The following is a 19,145-nucleotide window of genomic DNA, read 5'->3' as shown; positions in this document are numbered from 1 at the left end:
GGTACTAATGTTGTTATGTAGATAAGATACAGACACAGACACATCATATATATTTACTAATTCATAGTGATGCCCATTAAATTTTCGGAGAGTCATTCTTAATTTTCTTCCTCATTACTCTGTTAAAGCTGTGTCCGCGAAGGAACACACTCCCGTATATATATATATATGTTTCGATCCCTAACATCACTGAAGAGACATTTATTGTCGAAATCCGGATATGGTGTACTAAAGAAATATTGACGCCGAAGTTTGTGGCTCTACATCCTGTCCACAAGTTAACAATTTTTTTTTTTTTATCGTGACGTATTAAATTTATATTGAGATCCATTTTGTAACATCTTGTGATCAATTTTATTTGGCAATCGCCAATGGCAGTCAGCAGGGTTAAAGAACATCAGTTGTTCGACCTGTTAGTCAAATGCGTTTTGTTTAAATATACTTTTTCACTCTTTTGGTCTTTTGGAAAATGTTGTTTGTGCTGTTTTTAGACCCTTCTACAACGAAATTTGTTTGACATGCACACGTATAAAAATTGCGGTTTTTATCCAACGCAATCATAGGTTTGAACGTAGTTTTCAATTTAGACTCGTTTATATTTTTTGTTTGGGCATGTATCATATTTTCCCTCCAGATTATATGATCCGTTCATCCTATATATTGACTCTTAAAATTCAAGAGTTAATCTAAAAATGAGGGTACTTTCTCTAAAAATGAGGGTACTTTTTATATGGCCTTCCAAATACCGTTTCGATCCCTAACATCACTGAAGAGACATTTATTGTCGAAATCCGGATATGGTGTACTAAAGAAATATTGACGCCGAAGTTTGTGGCTCTACATCCTGTCCACAAGTTAACAATTTTTTTTTTTTATCGTGACGTATTAAATTTATATTGAGATCCATTTTGTAACATCTTGTGATCAATTTTATTTGGCAATCGCCAATGGCAGTCAGCAGGGTTAAAGAACATCAGTTGTTCGACCTGTTAGTCAAATGCGTTTTGTTTAAATATACTTTTTCACTCTTTTGGTCTTTTGGAAAATGTTGTTTGTGCTGTTTTTAGACCCTTCTACAACGAAATTTGTTTGACATGCACACGTATAAAAATTGCGGTTTTTATCCAACGCAATCATAGGTTTGAACGTAGTTTTCAATTTAGACTCGTTTATATTTTTTGTTTGGGCATGTATCATATTTTCCCTCCAGATTATATGATCCGTTCATCCTATATATTGACTCTTAAAATTCAAGAGTTAATCTAAAAATGAGGGTACTTTCTCTAAAAATGAGGGTACTTTTTATATGGCCTTCCAAATACCGTTTCGATCCCTAACATCACTGAAGAGACATTTATTGTCGAAATCCGGATATGGTGTACTAAAGAAATATTGACGCCGAAGTTTGTGGCTCTACATCCTGTCCACAAGTTAACAATTTTTTTTTTTTTATCGTGACGTATTAAATTTATATTGAGATCCATTTTGTAACATCTTGTGATCAATTTTATTTGGCAATCGCCAATGGCAGTCAGCAGGGTTAAAGAACATCAGTTGTTCGACCTGTTAGTCAAATGCGTTTTGTTTAAATATACTTTTTCACTCTTTTGGTCTTTTGGAAAATGTTGTTTGTGCTGTTTTTAGACCCTTCTACAACGAAATTTGTTTGACATGCACACGTATAAAAATTGCGGTTTTTATCCAACGCAATCATAGGTTTGAACGTAGTTTTCAATTTAGACTCGTTTATATTTTTTGTTTGGGCATGTATCATATTTTCCCTCCAGATTATATGATCCGTTCATCCTATATATTGACTCTTAAAATTCAAGAGTTAATCTAAAAATGAGGGTACTTTCTCTAAAAATGAGGGTACTTTTTATATGGCCTTCCAAATACCGTTTCGATCCCTAACATCACTGAAGAGACATTTATTGTCGAAATCCGGATATGGTGTACTAAAGAAATATTGACGCCGAAGTTTGTGGCTCTACATCCTGTCCACAAGTTAACAATTTTTTTTTTTTTTATCGTGACGTATTAAATTTATATTGAGATCCATTTTGTAACATCTTGTGATCAATTTTATTTGGCAATCGCCAATGGCAGTCAGCAGGGTTAAAGAACATCAGTTGTTCGACCTGTTAGTCAAATGCGTTTTGTTTAAATATACTTTTTCACTCTTTTGGTCTTTTGGAAAATGTTGTTTGTGCTGTTTTTAGACCCTTCTACAACGAAATTTGTTTGACATGCACACGTATAAAAATTGCGGTTTTTATCCAACGCAATCATAGGTTTGAACGTAGTTTTCAATTTAGACTCGTTTATATTTTTTGTTTGGGCATGTATCATATTTTCCCTCCAGATTATATGATCCGTTCATCCTATATATTGACTCTTAAAATTCAAGAGTTAATCTAAAAATGAGGGTACTTTCTCTAAAAATGAGGGTACTTTTTATATGGCCTTCCAAATACCGTTTCGATCCCTAACATCACTGAAGAGACATTTATTGTCGAAATCCGGATATGGTGTACTAAAGAAATATTGACGCCGAAGTTTGTGGCTCTACATCCTGTCCACAAGTTAACAATTTTTTTTTTTTATCGTGACGTATTAAATTTATATTGAGATCCATTTTGTAACATCTTGTGATCAATTTTATTTGGCAATCGCCAATGGCAGTCAGCAGGGTTAAAGAACATCAGTTGTTCGACCTGTTAGTCAAATGCGTTTTGTTTAAATATACTTTTTCACTCTTTTGGTCTTTTGGAAAATGTTGTTTGTGCTGTTTTTAGACCCTTCTACAACGAAATTTGTTTGACATGCACACGTATAAAAATTGCGGTTTTTATCCAACGCAATCATAGGTTTGAACGTAGTTTTCAATTTAGACTCGTTTATATTTTTTGTTTGGGCATGTATCATATTTTCCCTCCAGATTATATGATCCGTTCATCCTATATATTGACTCTTAAAATTCAAGAGTTAATCTAAAAATGAGGGTACTTTCTCTAAAAATGAGGGTACTTTTTATATGGCCTTCCAAATACCGTTTCGATCCCTAACATCACTGAAGAGACATTTATTGTCGAAATCCGGATATGGTGTACTAAAGAAATATTGACGCCGAAGTTTGTGGCTCTACATCCTGTCCACAAGTTAACAATTTTTTTTTTTTTTTATCGTGACGTATTAAATTTATATTGAGATCCATTTTGTAACATCTTGTGATCAATTTTATTTGGCAATCGCCAATGGCAGTCAGCAGGGTTAAAGAACATCAGTTGTTCGACCTGTTAGTCAAATGCGTTTTGTTTAAATATACTTTTTCACTCTTTTGGTCTTTTGGAAAATGTTGTTTGTGCTGTTTTTAGACCCTTCTACAACGAAATTTGTTTGACATGCACACGTATAAAAATTGCGGTTTTTATCCAACGCAATCATAGGTTTGAACGTAGTTTTCAATTTAGACTCGTATATATATATATATATATATATAAACATAAGTACGTCTGAGTCAGTGACAACTCTACAACAGATGTATCCATCGGAAAAGAAAAAAGAAATATAGTACAGGATCAATAATGACAAACATATACAATAACGATTTCTAAGATGTCATACCAAATGATCAATTATAACATCTTCTGAAAGTGCTACTGCATCTAGCAAATTTTAGATAATGACACTTTTCCTGTCATGCTAAAGGTTATGTGGAACATTCCTTAAAATTAGTCGATGAGAAGAATAAAAAACATTGTTCATACATGCTTATTTGTTCTTTTCAATAAGCATATGCAGCAAACAAATATAATAGGTAAAAATGTCACAAATAAGAACGCAACAGCAAAACGAACCCCACCAAAGACTGGGTGTTATGTCGGTTGCTCCGGAAAGGTAAGCAACATAAAGAACATATCTGATATCATCTGTGACACGAATATTCCCTAACGGTCAACCAACTCATGATGGCGTCCGTAAAATTTACGAAGTGATGATTTCAACTTTTAATGATTAATGATAAAAAGTATTTAGGAAAAATTCTATGAGTTTTTGGCTGAATATAAATTATCATCCAGATTGTAAGTGTGTTTAATTCTATTTGATGAATGTCTAACGAGTTTCTATTTTTAAACTCAAAGTTTCCGTATTCAAACTCTCATCGAAAATCAGTACGGTCGACAAACTTCTGTCAGACTGATACGAATGAGTCCAACAACAAAAGGTAAGCATTTTAGACACCATTTTGTAGATAAATCAATTAAGATTTATGGCACAACAAGTTTGAGTTAGGTTGACAACCAAGAAATCGAAATATAACTGAACTTCGCGACTACGTGACATTTTTTCTACATGCGAGTTTAATCAGTACCATGTGTCATATTGAAGTATACAGGAGAGAATAAAATCTGAGACAAGTGCCTGTGGTTCCTTCATTTCTGTATTTTTTTCTACACCTTATATCTTTTTAATCATTGTGCTCAATTCTATATTTTGTGTCAATGTGATCTATCCTGTAAATCACACCCCCAGCCTCATAAATCTAATTTAACTACGTGTTATTGCCTGGAAATTACAGTCCTAATCTTAAATACATGTGTTCTTTATTTGTCTCCTGCTAATCATTTCAAATCTTATTTTTGTATTAAATGACTACAGACGCCATAAAAACAAGTTTCTTTATTTTTTGTGAATATGTAAGATAAGGGAGAATACTGAGTGAATATTTGAGTAGATAGTTCACTTGATAAGTCTTTTGTGTGTTGTAAGAATAAAAATCTATTATTAAACTATTCCATAAATAGTTTTACTTCCTTTATATAGTACGTACGCCATAAATTGAAAAAGTAAGTAGTTATTTAAACGTTCACTATAAAAGCCAAATATTTTTTTTAATTAGATTTAAGAGATGAGACAGGTCTAGCAAATGTCATTTTCCCATTTTGCCATGATTTTTTAACGATGTTTTTTTTTTATTACGAAGCAACACTTTAATTCCTCAATTTACATATGGAAGAAGACATATGTCTGACATTTTTGTGTGAAAGATCTGTGTCTGTACAATGTCTAAGACAATAACAATCAAAACCAAGGAGTAAATACAGACTTAAAAAGCCAAAGGACATTAACATCAACAGTTATGAATAAGAAATAAAAAATAATAATTCTTAACCAAATGTAATTGACATCGAAATACTAGGAAGGTCTCATGTTTAATTCAGTTTAAAGAAGTTTTTATGGCATGCCACAAAACCAGGTTCAACCCACCACCTTTATTCCCCTTTAAAAGTGTCCTGTACCAAGTCAGGAAGATGGTCATTGTTATATTATTGTTCGTTTCTCTGTGTGTTGCATTTTAACGTTGAGTCGTTTGTGTTTCCTCTTATTTTTGAGATATTGAGATAAGACGTAGCACGGTACTTGTCTATCCCAAATTCATGTGTTTGGTTTTCATGTTATATTTGTTATTCTCGTGGTGTTTTGTCTGATGCTTGGTCCGTTTCTGTGTGTGTTGTTCTCCTCTTATATTTAATGCGTTTCGCTCGGTTTTGGTTTGTTACCCCGATTTTGTTTTTTGTCCATGGATTTATGAGTTTTGAACAGCGGTATACTACTATTGCCTTTATTTAGCGATATATATTAATTATGAAACAGTCACTTTAAGTCCTACGTTCATATCGAAGAGAAACAAATTAGATGAATTTCTATTTGTGTAACTAGTAACAATATGCAAACTGTGCATAATGTTTTCAAGATCAAGTAATTTAATGTAAAATACATGTACCGTAGACCCATTGCCTACATTTTCAACGTTTTTCTTTTGCGCTAGTGAAATTTGAATCCTTCCTTTTATATCGAGGATAAATAGTTTCTATGAAATCTGTTTATACTATCTGTATGCATACCTGCATACCTCACACCACATCTTCCTATATCTATCTACTGACATATAATTGTCAGCAAGTTGTAATTGATATTGACAGAATAGGAAAGGTATTCATACGATCTTCGATAGTTCTTTGCATTATTTTTTTGGCAATATTGAACTACAACTTGACATCAGATGGGTTAGGGAATATAACCTTGCAGCTAGAATTTCAAATTTCATATTTGGTGAAATTATAACCCATAGATATATTTGACAGATTAAAAAGGGACTCATTCCAAAGGCCATCTGTGTATGCTTCCATATAGGAAGAGACCATCCCTGGTACGTTGAGTCTTCTGTTTGTATGAAATACATAGTTTACTTAAAAGTTACAAGAAAAAAGTAAAGATTTTGGCAATTAAACCCGTTAGAAAAAGAAATATAGTACAGGATCAATACTGACAAAAATATTCAATAACGATTTCTAAGATGTCATACCAAATGATCAATTATAACATCTTCTGAAAGTGCTTCTGCATCTAGCAAATTTTAGATAATGACACTTTTCCTGTCTTTTCAAAACCATTTGCTCTTTCAAAAAATTAGAGAAATGATAAATTATTTATTTGTCATTTTTATGTAAATTAGATGCATATGTAAACGTCACATATATGAGGGACTAACAAACTTAGCATAAGAAGCTTATATCTGATATGTGTTGATATTAACACATATTTAAAGAGTATTCATTTGTTTTTATTATTGTAGTATCATGTGTCAAAAATTTATCAACGATTGCACTTTACAAACAGTTATAAATAAATCTTTAAGAGGAAATAATGATAATTTTTTATCGTTATAAACGATAATTGTTGCTAGTTTGTAAGGTTAACTAAACGAATTTTAACTTCTCCTTTTACTCTTTTTCTTTAAAGAAACCACTGACGCTCATATCAAAATAATTATGAAGCCAAACAAGTACAAAGTTGAAGGTTTTAAAATTGTCCTTTCTATATTAATTAATATTTCTAAAGTTTGTCAAACTTTTGTTGTAGATATCGTATACCTCTTTGAATAATTCAATCTAGAGAGATGACGGCTAAAAGAATCAAAACAGAAAATGTAGTTGAGGAGTCCAAGCCTGCGTTTCAATTCACGGATTTCATAATTAAAGTTGGCAATGAAAAGTTTTATGTAAACAAACGCCAGCTTATGGCTGAGTCGCCAGTTTTCCTGGCGATGCTGACCGGAAATTTTAAAGAAAAAGACACCAGAGAAATAGATCTTCCAGAAAAAGACCCAACAGCATTTAGCCATTTTCTAAGACATACATTGCCTGGTTTTAAAGGATTGATATTGCCTGGTAAGTTTATGCTTGATAAGAATTGATTGAAAAAAATATAATTGCGTTGTAAGTTTTATAATTGTATCTGGTTATGTGTTTTGACTTTTTAAGTCAAAGATGAATTTACAAGCTGGATTGTATTTAAATACCCTCACCCTTTCTTAATCGTTGTGAAGATATCACAATTGTTTATAGATATCAATTTCAGTTTTACTGTTTGACATTTTTCACTATTATGCCCGTTTGTTTTTTACACACTATTGTTAATATAATGAATTTAATTAAAATTATGACATAATCATGATATCTAGGCAGTCTCCATAATCATAATAAATTCCACAAATTTACCTGTATTTACCTGTAAAATGAACACACAAATATGTTATAGAAACCTGAGTGCAAATGATTTTGAATGGTTATGCGTGCGTATATGATACATGTACACCTGTTTTTTAAACTACCGGTATCTTCCGTAATGTATGGAGCAAACTACTTGAATATTGTATAATTCTGTAGTTTGCTTGCGGACGTTATTTACTTTAAAAATATTGACAACATTTTAATCAACGGAAAAAATCATTTATTAACATAAGATGATGCTCTAGTCTAAAAGAGGCTTAAACCGTAAATTTCACCGATTTGTAACTCTAAAATCTTAAATTCGATTTAAAAACATACTTAAACGTAAACGTCAACGTGTCTTAAATATTTATAAAAGTCTAAAATAATTAATTTACGATACATAGACTCGATAATATGTATCTGAATTTCTCAAAAATCAAGGTGACCTCCGGACATGTAACCCAGTATAAATATAAATATAGCTATAAATTGATAGCAAACACGTGCTATTAGATATGCCTAGTTCTTTTTGATTTCATATTATAGAAAGGTTAAATGAATATGTTAATCGTCGGTTTTACATGTATTAGACTGTGCGTCAAATCAGTCAAGTAAATTGGTTACCCTTGTTTTGCTTTCAATGTTGACACTATTGTCCTCTTTATAGCTGAACACCCTTTGTTTATGCGCAACCAATCTACAGCTATAGAAGGTGACATAAATACGGTTTTAATGAGATCGAATTATTCACTCGTGAAAGTGAATATGTCATCATTAATGTTTCTTAGTGTATTGTTCTAATCTTTCTAAAAACCGACCGTATACTAAAAGTATTCCGCAATCTCTCTTTCATTAATTATGAAGAGAAAATGTTGCTAGCAATTCATTTTTATTCCAAGTTAGTCGTATCCGTGCCTATTTCATAACGTTACCTAGTCTTCGTACTTTAAAAAAAATGGTTACTTCAGTTACTAAATCTTACAAAAAACCTCCCTTTTTCGCCTAGTAATAATGCTTTTTACGTTTATTTTTATAAAAAAACTATGACAACCGTTGAAATATTTAATAAATCTTTGTTTTTTTATAAAACCAGTTTGGTGACAAGCATCTGTCTTTCCTTACAGCCTGAACTATATAACAGTGTAACTTTTTCGTCTTACGATACACACTTTATCATGTATAATTATGAAATAATTATTATTTTTCAGAAAAGACAGCTCATCTTATTTTACCTTTGGCACATGAGTATCAGACTAAAACGACATTGTTAAAAATCGACGAGGCATTGGCGGCGAGTGTGGACAAAAAGGAATACAAAAATGGCAATGAGCTAGTTGCCGAGATTTTAGAAGCCGAATTTTATGAACGTCCAAGATATTTACATGCATGTATTAAGAAGGCATACACACACTCTTACAGTGAACTTTCAAATGCACTAAAATTTGATTGTATATCGAGTGATACCAAATTCACCGTTTTGTCGAAGAGATGTGAAAAGTTGGAGTCGGGGATAAGCCAATACCTGTATGAATTGAAAAATATTACGAAGAGTCTATGTTATAATTGCAAATTATCACAACAAGGGCGGATCAACGAAGCAGCAAATGCATTGCTAGGCAAATAAACATAGATAATGGCTTGAATTTTGGATTTTTGCATCTGCTGCTTTGTGCTAATTTTAAATTTTAAATCTAAATTTTGTAACAAACTAACCTTTATGTGCTTTTAATGTGCATAATAATTTGTCGTTCCTTTTGTCTTTTTATCTCTTAAGCCATTATAAGCGCACGTTTCAGTGTATGTTGAATATGTTAATTGCTTCACATAACTTTTGTGCTGCATGTTTATATACTGATATGTGTGTATGACTTGATGTAGGTTTTGTTTTAATTGTTGCTCCGTTGGTTTTGAAAACTCTTCTGAGCTTATGTTTGTACTTGTATTGTATATACCCACTCTAAATACAGCTTTATGTCTTATGTCTAATGCAGTAAATATAACTGCATATTGTACTACGAATCAAACAATGCTGGACTGTTATTTGTTCTCTTACAATTTTCAACTGGTGCAGCTGCCCAGAAATAAGGTGCATAACTTGAAGGTGAGCATATATACGTACTTGATTTGTCTTAATACTCTGAACTTAGTCCAACAGACTTGATTTTCCTCCACTACTTCTGAGCCAGATGAAAATGACAACATATATTTGCAGAGGACGACAGTTATATACATGTAATAATTGACAATTCATAACATATGTACAACTGTCTGCCAGGTGAGGTTTATATTGTTAAATAATTGAATATCATTCACCTGTAATTTACAACTGCACAATTGGCGCAAATGAAATAAAATTTAAAAGAACTAGAGCTGTTTTATATATTTTGTGCGGTCCTGAAGATAACCATGTTGTAAAATCATAGCGATCAACAACTAAGAGTAAAGCACAGCTAGAAAATTCACAATATAGAAATCTAACAAAAGTTTTGACTTTTATCAAACTTTGAACATTTACATACTTATTGAAATATAAAAACAAAAAGGTCAAACTTCCATTTGTTTTTATTTTGATAACAAATACTGTATACATAAACAACAATTTATCTGATATATAATGGTAATCGATGGACAGGGGATATATAGAGGTAGTGATGTGAATTTCTTAAATTGAAACCATTTTAGAATAAATAAGCTATAAAATCTTCAACCAACATCACCAGAGTATCACATTGGGGGTAGTACAGTTTAACAAAAATATGGAATCTATTTATACCTATATTTGGATCTCAACCCTATTTGAAAAGAATTCAAGTTCATAGATTTTTGGTAAGTTGAATCAGGAACATATATATATATTGATCACAGTCAGCCACACGTTGATTAAATGTTTTTATACAATGGGTTCGGGTTAGATATACTGTTCCACGGTTGAAAAAGTTTGATCAGCTTCATATTACAGTACAATTTCATTCTGTATATAATTTGAGAGTGTATAAATAGATATCATTAATAAAAAGTTTGAACTTAAAAAAATGTAAGCATTTTACAAAAATGAAACCAAATGTATATAGGAATAGTATAAAGTCATTTTGAAATAAGAGTAAGGAAGTCATTTATCATTTATAAATTCTGTGGTTCAGTTTTCATTTAATGGTATGAATTTAAACTGAATGTGTATATCTTTTTAATTACAAAGCAAAAGTTTATTTTGCATTTAATAGGTTTTGATTTAATAAGATGACATTTCTGCAATAACGTTGTTATCTTTAGAATTAAAATGAAATTGTTTTTTGTTCATTTTTTTACATAAATAAGGCCGTTAGTTTTCTCGCTTGAATTGTTTTACATGGTCTTATCGGGGCCTAGCTTTTATAGCTGAATATATGCAGTATGGGCTTTGCTCATTGTTGAAGACCGTACGGTGACCTATGATTGTTAATGTTTGTGTCATTTTGGTCTTTTGTGGATAGTTGTCTCATTAGCAATCATACCACATCTTCTTTTTTATATTTATAACAGAAAAAAAAGGTTTATTGATTATTGAAATGCAAAATTGCTAAAGACAGCTTTATCAAAAATGAAGAGAAAGTTTTCAATCAAAACAATTGTAAATATTTCTTTATGGGACAAAAATTAAGTTAAAAGTTTAAACCTGATGAAGAAAGAGTCAAAACTTTAAAAAATGAATAAGACTTAAGACAGACAACAAATGAAATACAGAAATAGTAGAGAGTTGTCTTCCCCCGTCCATGTACTGTGATGAAAAACATGATTTATATTTGAGCAAATGTAGTTTGTAAAATGTATGTCACATGTATTGAGTGTCTATTATATGAACATAACAAATATGATTTTACAAGTACAAGGTGTATGCTAATCGAACAGGTGCACATGTTTCTGAATTAGTTTATAGAATTGAAATGTTTTGAGGTCAATAGGCATAAATGAAAAAAAGGTCAATATGCATATATGCCTGACGGGCCCTGTGAGGGCATTCGCCAGGCTAGGTCATTTAAAAAAACTTAAGTAACTATAGGTTACTGCACGGTCATCAACCATGAACAAAGCCCATACCCCATAGTCAGCTATAAAAGGCCCCGATGTGACAATGTAAAACAATTCAAACAAGAAAACTAACGGCCTTATTCATATTTAAAAAAATGAATGAAACACAAATATGTAACACATAAGCAAACGACAACCACTGAATTACAGGCTCCTGACTTGGGACAGACACATGCATAAATAATGTAAATGTATAAAAGAGGGGCGAAATATACCAAAGGGACAGTCAAAGTCATAAATCTAAAACAAACTGACAACGCCATGTCTAAAAACGAAAAAGACAAACAGACAAACAATAGTACACATGACACAACATAGAAAACCCAAGAATAAACAACACGAACCCCACCAAAACTAGGGGTGATCTCAGGTGCTCCGGAAGGGTAAGCAGATCCTGATCCACATGTGACACCCGTCGTGTTGCTTATGTGATATCAAATCCGGTAAATAGTCTAATTCGGTAGGTCACATTCATGAAAGGGAAGGGGAATGCAGTTACGACATAAGGAACATATCCGATATCATTTGTGAAACGGTTATTCAATAACGGTCAACCAATTCGTGATGGCGTCCGTAAAATTTACGAAGGGATGATTTCAACTTCACCATTTGAAACTCTTGATTTAATAGCTTACTTGTAAGCAGCAACGCTCTATCAAGAAAATCATGATAGGAAATGCATGCACGGGAATACCGTATCAATTGGGAGATACATACCCCGTATGCAGGTGCTGCTGGAATGTTGATACTTAGAAATAGAAAGTTCACAATTGGAAAGCTGAGATCATCTCTTTATCCTCACTTGTTCTTCTTTTTATGTATTATCACTTAGTGACTTTTAAAAGGTGGCACTGGATTTAATTTGTATTTTATGATAAAACTGTAGGTAAAGAAATGATTATGTGCTATTATCTATACTTATTGCTTACATTCTGATGATTCACGATCGTCTACTAAAACGTTCGCCTTTTGTAGCTGTATTATAGCAGTTAAGGTAAAGCAAACATACTAAAGGAACAGTAGCCTTTTTTACGCACATTCAAAAGCACATACGTTCATGCTTATTCTATATTTTTTCGAAACTGATTTTGGTCGGTTGCTATAACGGCCATTAGAAGTGACTCTGATTTATAGAATTTTTCTTACTGTTCGGGCATTATATATTTACTCGGTTTGCCGTTTGCTAAAAGTTTGGTCTGTTTTAATTACTGTATTATTCATACTGTAACAGGTCGTTTTGAAAAAAAATTCACGTACAACAAAGTACGGACAACTGTTATTTCTAACCTTTATATAATGGTTATATTGACTCGATATCTTATCTCAATCTTATCCTTCGTGATTACTGTTCAGTACTTTAAAGATTAAAGTAGTCGATCACATTGCATTCATCGCAGATACATATTTGAAACTATACAGTTATAACACCATCATGATATATAGGTGTAAGACAAATGGAGATAAAAGTCAAAAGTGTGTGTGTCATAACTACAGGATGGCCCTTTTCCCTAACTGGGCATCAGTTACGGTATGGCACAAATTATAATTCACCATCATGATCATTGGCAACATACTAAATTAAAGAGCTGGAGAGCACGCCTCTATCGTTAGGATCTCAACATCAATAACAATTTACTCGATTTTCGAAGATTATGACACATCTGATAGGCTATCATCTTTCAACTCAATCTAATCCCAAACATCATGAAATACATAAATTTCAAAATAGATAAATGTGTTTGTACACCAATCTCCCTTCTTCAACTTCCCGTTTATCGAATGCAGCGGATGTTTTATTAGTGACTGGTCACTGTTTTCATGATCTGTATATGAATTATTATTTATTTTTTTTAATGTGAGATTAAAGACTCAAAACACTGGTGCAAATGATATGTGGTAATACAAAAGTTAATAATATTAAAATCAGGACAGATGAAGTTAGTTAAAAAGACCATCATGACACTGACTTTGTATTTGCAAAACATGTTAAAACATACATGAACGAGAACTACATTTTAAAGAGAAAAAAAAATAATAATTATATTATAAATGTAATGAATGTATATCATAAGTAACTATTTTTGATTTTTATTATTAACTCTTCTCCTCTACAGAGAGAGTCTGTCTACAATATCTTCAGACATAAATATTAAAAACAATTATAGAAATACATGTATGTACACACACGCAACAACTGATATATGTATACATTTCCTAAGAAAATGAATAATTTTATGAATATAAACAAATGTATTATTATTATGTGTATGTACTTTATTCTATACATCACTAATCTCTGTAGTACACAGTTACATGCAACTCATATTTTTATGACTTATATTTACTGGTCTTAGTGTATGCTTATTTTATTGATCATTGTAAGCACACATGATTTATACAAAAAAAACTTGAAAATTTCAACATGGAATATCAATGGTTATATAAGTAAGGGAATTAACAAATTTGAAGATGATACTTTTGTTGCCAATCTTTTACAGCAAGACATTTTTTGCTTGCAAGAAACCCACTGTGATCTGGATAATTGTTTAGAACTTCCAAATTTTCAAAGACCGGTTCATCTTATAAGACCTAGAACCAAACCTAGTGGGAAAAGACATGGTGGCTTGTCAGTATATATACTTAATACAATAAGACTAGGTGTTAAATTTTTAGAACATGCCACAAATGATTTTATATGGTTAAAGTTAGACAGAACATTCTTCGGGTTTCAGGAAGATTTATACATTTGTTTTGTATACAATCCATCTGAAAATTCTTCCTACTATAGAAAATTGAATTATAATATTCTTGAAATGATTGAAAATGATATTGTAAAATATTCCCAATCAGGAAAAATCATGATAACAGGAGATTTAAATGCAAGAACTGCTTGTGAAATTGATTATATCCAAACGGATTCAGACAAACATATTCCATTATTTGACAATTACAAATGTGATTCTAGTCTAATTCAAAGAAAAAGTAAAGATAGTTCTATAGACACTAGGGGCAGACAACTCCTATCTCTATGTATATCGTCATCATTGCGTATCCTTAATGGCAGAACAATGGGTGATTTAATGGGTGCACACACTTGCTTCCAACCTTTAGGAAGTAGTGTTGTCGATTGTGTTTTAGCATCTGAGGAACTCTTACCAAATTTCACATATTTTCACACTCATAATTATTTACCTGATTTGTCAGATCATTGTCAGATCTCATGCATGTTAAAATGCAACACAAAAATTTATGAAAGAAACTTAAATCTAGCTTTAATGCCAGATAAATATATATGGGATGATAACTCAGTCTCAGCATTTCAAGATGCCATAAATTCAAATAAAATCAAATTTTTTTTTTAGACAGTATAAAGATAAAAGTTATGACCAAGATTCAATTGATAATGCCGCAGAAGATTTAAATAAGATTTTCCTAAAAGCTGCAGATTTATCATTAAAGAAAATTATTAGAAAACCAAAAAACAGCAAGAAGAAAATTAAAAAGAATAGAGAATGGCAAGATCAAGATATAATAAATTTAAAACAAAACTCATATCGAAAATACAAATTAATGCAAAATCACAACACAGATCCTTATGTACGAGGGTCCTTTTTTAAATGCCTGAAATCGTATCGAAAAGAAAGAAGAGTAATATAAGACAATTCAAACAAGACATCATGAATAAACTCGATAATGTGTATGATCAAAATCCCAAAGCCTATTGGCAACTACTAGATAAAATTAAAAATATCTCAACTAATAGTCAAAACAAATCTGAGAATACTATTGACCCATCTGAATGGTAAGAATACTTTCAAAAATTAAATAAGAATGAACAATATAGTGATGATTTGATTAAGAAGAAACTTGAATCATTCCACAATGAAAATGTTTTAATGAACTTGAATACTTAATAACACCTAAGGAAATAGAAAAAGCAATAAAAAGTCTTAAGAATTCTAAATCGAATGGATTCAGCATGATCTCGAATGAAATGGTAAAATATAGCCAAACCGTTTGTATCCCTCTAATACAAAAACTCTTTAATTTAGTATTTTCAAGTATTATTTACCCAAAGTTATGGGGCCAAGGCTTTATCACCCCCTTCACAAGTCTGGATCTAATCATGATCCATCAAACTACAGGGGCATTACTATTGCTGATAACATAGGCAAGTTATTTAATTCAATTCTAAATAACAGGTTGACAAAATTTTTAAAAACTAGAAATATAATTAGAAGTGAGCAAATTGGTTTTACTAAAGGATGTCGCACAACTGACCATATGTATGTGTTAAATACCATCATTCAAAAATTTGTGAAAAATAATTCGAAGCCTCTGTATGCATGCTTTGTAGATTTTAAGCGTGCATTTGATTCAGTTTCACATCTCCACCTTTTTTATAAACTTAAAAGTATAGGTGTTGGAACAAAATTTTATGACATTATAAAATGTATGTATGAAAACACAGAAACTTGTGTAAAAATAGACCAACACAGGACAAACCTTTTTAAATCAAATATAGGAGTAAGACAAGGGGATAATCTCAGTCCCTGTCTCTTTAATATATATTTAAATGATTTGCCAACCTATTTTGACCAAACATGTGATGCAATCCCATTAAATACACATCCCTTAAATATGTTAATGTATGCTGATGATGTAGTTCGTTTATCATCATCAGAGCAAGGACTTCAAATTGTGTTAACAAATTAAAAAAAAATTACAGTTGATTATAAAATGACAGTTAACACAAAAAAGACCAAGGTTCTTGTATTTAACAAATTAGGACGACTTAAAAATATTAAAATATCATTAGGAAACCAGACTTTAGAATGTGTACAGAACTACACATACTTAGGTATAAATTTTTCATCATCTGGGAGTTTCCAAAAAGCAAAGAAAGAACTTTATAACAAAGGAATGAAAGCATATTTCAAATTAAGGAGGACCTTTTCAGTGGAAAGCCCAAAACCTAGTACTTTATTACACATCTATAACCATACAATCCGACCAATCTTGGTGTATGGATCTGAAATTTGGGGTTATATACCTCATAAGAAACAAATACATTTGGATAACTTTATATCAAAAGAAACTGATTATCTTGTACTAGAGAAAATTCATACTAAGCTTTGTAAATTTTCACTTGGAGTTAATATAAAAACATCAAATATGGCATGTAGAGGAGAACTAGTTTCAATCCCTACACTGTATTATGTAATAATGAATATGATAAAATATTGGATCCATCTTATGAAAGATATTGAACCTTCAAATATTATTCTAAGGGAAGCCATAAATCTGTCTCATTCTATGGACAAACATAACCAGGAATCTTGGATAGGAAGCATTAAACATATATTTAAATTTCTAGACTTAGAATATCTATTTGTTAACCAGTCAAACTTTAAACAAAACCATATTCTAAAAAAGGTAAAAACATCTTTAACTATTAAATTTAAAGAAAGCTGGTTAGCTAGTTTAGAAAGCAATTCTGGGAAGTGTACTAATTTACAATCTGGCAATAAATCAAGAACTTACAGAAAATTTAAAAATATTTTTATGTTTGAACCATATTTAAAAATGAATTCAAAAAAAGACAGGCAAATAATCACAAGATTTAGAACTAGCTGTCATAATCTTGAAATCGAAAGAGGGAGGTATATTGGGATTAAAGCTGAAAACAGAAAGTGTAAGCTATGTAAGAACGCAGTTGAAGACGAACTACATTTTCTTTTTTTAAATGTCCTGTTCTAAAATATACTCGATCTCAACATCTATCTAATTTAAATTCTAAATTCAAAACTTTTTCAAAATTATCTGATGAAATGAAATTTGTTTGGATTCTTTCATCTGAAGATTTGTTTGTAACTTCAAACTTATCTAATTTATTGAACTCCCTTTTTGAAGAACGAAAGAAAATTAAAGACAATATTGTTGTTTGAAAGAAAAAAAAATAGAAGAAAAATATATATAGATATATATAGGAAATAAAATTGATCAGGAGTTGTCTCCCATAGACCTAGTACTATAAAGAATTATGTAATTTCTCCAGGTCACAGTGGCACCCATAACAACTATGTTTTGTCAATAACTTGGTTTATATCAGGTTAATTAGTGTAAATGTGTATTCATGTGGTTTTTTTTTTTGGTTTTTTTTTGTTGTCTAAATGTACTTTAATCATTCTAATCCTTTTCTGTGCTTTATTTTGTAATTCATTCATTTGATTGTATAGCTCAAATTTTGGGCACCATGATTGGTTCATAAAAGTTATCTTATCTTATGCATATTCATGGATCTACAATATGTCGATACCTGTAACTTGGCATTACACAAGGCCATGTTTTTCTCTGACTGTTGATGACGTCTTTACACTAAATCCATTAGGTTTTGGATGTGTACGGATTGATAGTTTAGTCTTAAATGCATGATTTTTTTATTAGTTGTTAGTGGCTTTGAACTAGCTGTCAGATAACTGCGAGTACTCTCAGATCTATTCATTGTGTCTTTTTGTGTCGGGATGCATATGTACCCGGCCACGTCCACTTGTATTTTTGTCCATCTGATGGGTTAAGCATTTTTCAACTGATTTTTATAGTTCGTTCTTTTGTTGTACTGTTATACCATAGTCCCAGGTTAGGGGAGGGTTGGGACCCCGCTAACATGTTTAATCCCGCCACATTATTTAAGTATGTGTCTGTCCCAAATCAGGAGCCTGTAATTCATTGTTTGTCGTATGTTTATGTGTTACATATTTGTTTTTCGTTCATTTTTTTACATAAATAATGCTATTAGTTTTCTGGTTAGAATTGTTTTACATTATCTTATCGGGGCCTATTATAGCTGACTATGCGGTATGGGCTTTGCTCATTGTTGAAGGCCCTATGATGCAGACCTATAGCTGTTAATGTCTGTGTCTTTTGTGGATAGTTGTCTCATTGTCAATCAAATCACATCTTCTTTTTTATATCTTAATGTCGGATAACTAATGCTGCTGTATATGTTTTAAAATGAATCTTCAGCTTCGAATTTTCAGTACTATTACCTCCCCATCGCAAACTACCGATTCGCAAACTAAATAAAATCTTATATAACAAATTTCATCTTATCTACTGCTAGTCATCCCATGTATTAAAATTATGACAAATACAATTTTATTTTATATTTATATTTTTTCGTTTTTGAGTTTCAATCAGATATTAATAAAAAAAAAAATGATTAATGGGATCACTTGTGTAGTGCAGTGACAAATTCAAAAGAGACACATGTACACCATTCAAAGATTAAAATAATCATATTTCTTACTGAATAGATCAGAATGGCAAAAGAAATACAGAAAAAAGAAATAAAGACCCCACACACAAACACACACGCACACAAACACTCTCTTTGGCTGTTTTTGTATTCAAAAAGAGTATTCGTTCAAAGTGTTGTTAATACAATATAATGGACAATACATACCATATCCTCTCGGCCGTCATAGTAATTTAATTTCATTTAAAGAAAGTATTTGAAAG

The 19,145-nt window shown here is 31.3% G+C and overlaps 1 protein-coding gene across 1 annotated transcript; it reads left to right on the top strand.

The window, feature by feature from the left end:
• The first annotated feature begins 4,809 nt into the window (after nucleotides 1-4,809).
• On the top strand, nucleotides 4,810-10,478 carry LOC134683542 (BTB and MATH domain-containing protein 15-like). Its single transcript, XM_063542854.1, has 3 exons — nucleotides 4,810-4,850; nucleotides 6,928-7,235; nucleotides 8,768-10,478. The coding sequence occupies exons 2-3, from the start codon at nucleotides 6,965-6,967 to the stop codon at nucleotides 9,181-9,183; spliced, it is 687 nt and encodes a 228-aa protein (XP_063398924.1). The 5' UTR covers nucleotides 4,810-4,850; nucleotides 6,928-6,964; the 3' UTR covers nucleotides 9,184-10,478.
• Nucleotides 10,479-19,145: the final 8,667 nt, after the last annotated feature.

This window comes from Mytilus trossulus, chromosome 9 (genome assembly GCF_036588685.1).
Source record: "Mytilus trossulus isolate FHL-02 chromosome 9, PNRI_Mtr1.1.1.hap1, whole genome shotgun sequence".
NCBI lineage: Eukaryota > Metazoa > Mollusca > Bivalvia > Mytilida > Mytilidae > Mytilus > Mytilus trossulus.
The sequence above is the reverse complement of the archived record's forward strand: the minus strand, read 5'-3'. Positions and strand labels throughout refer to the sequence as shown.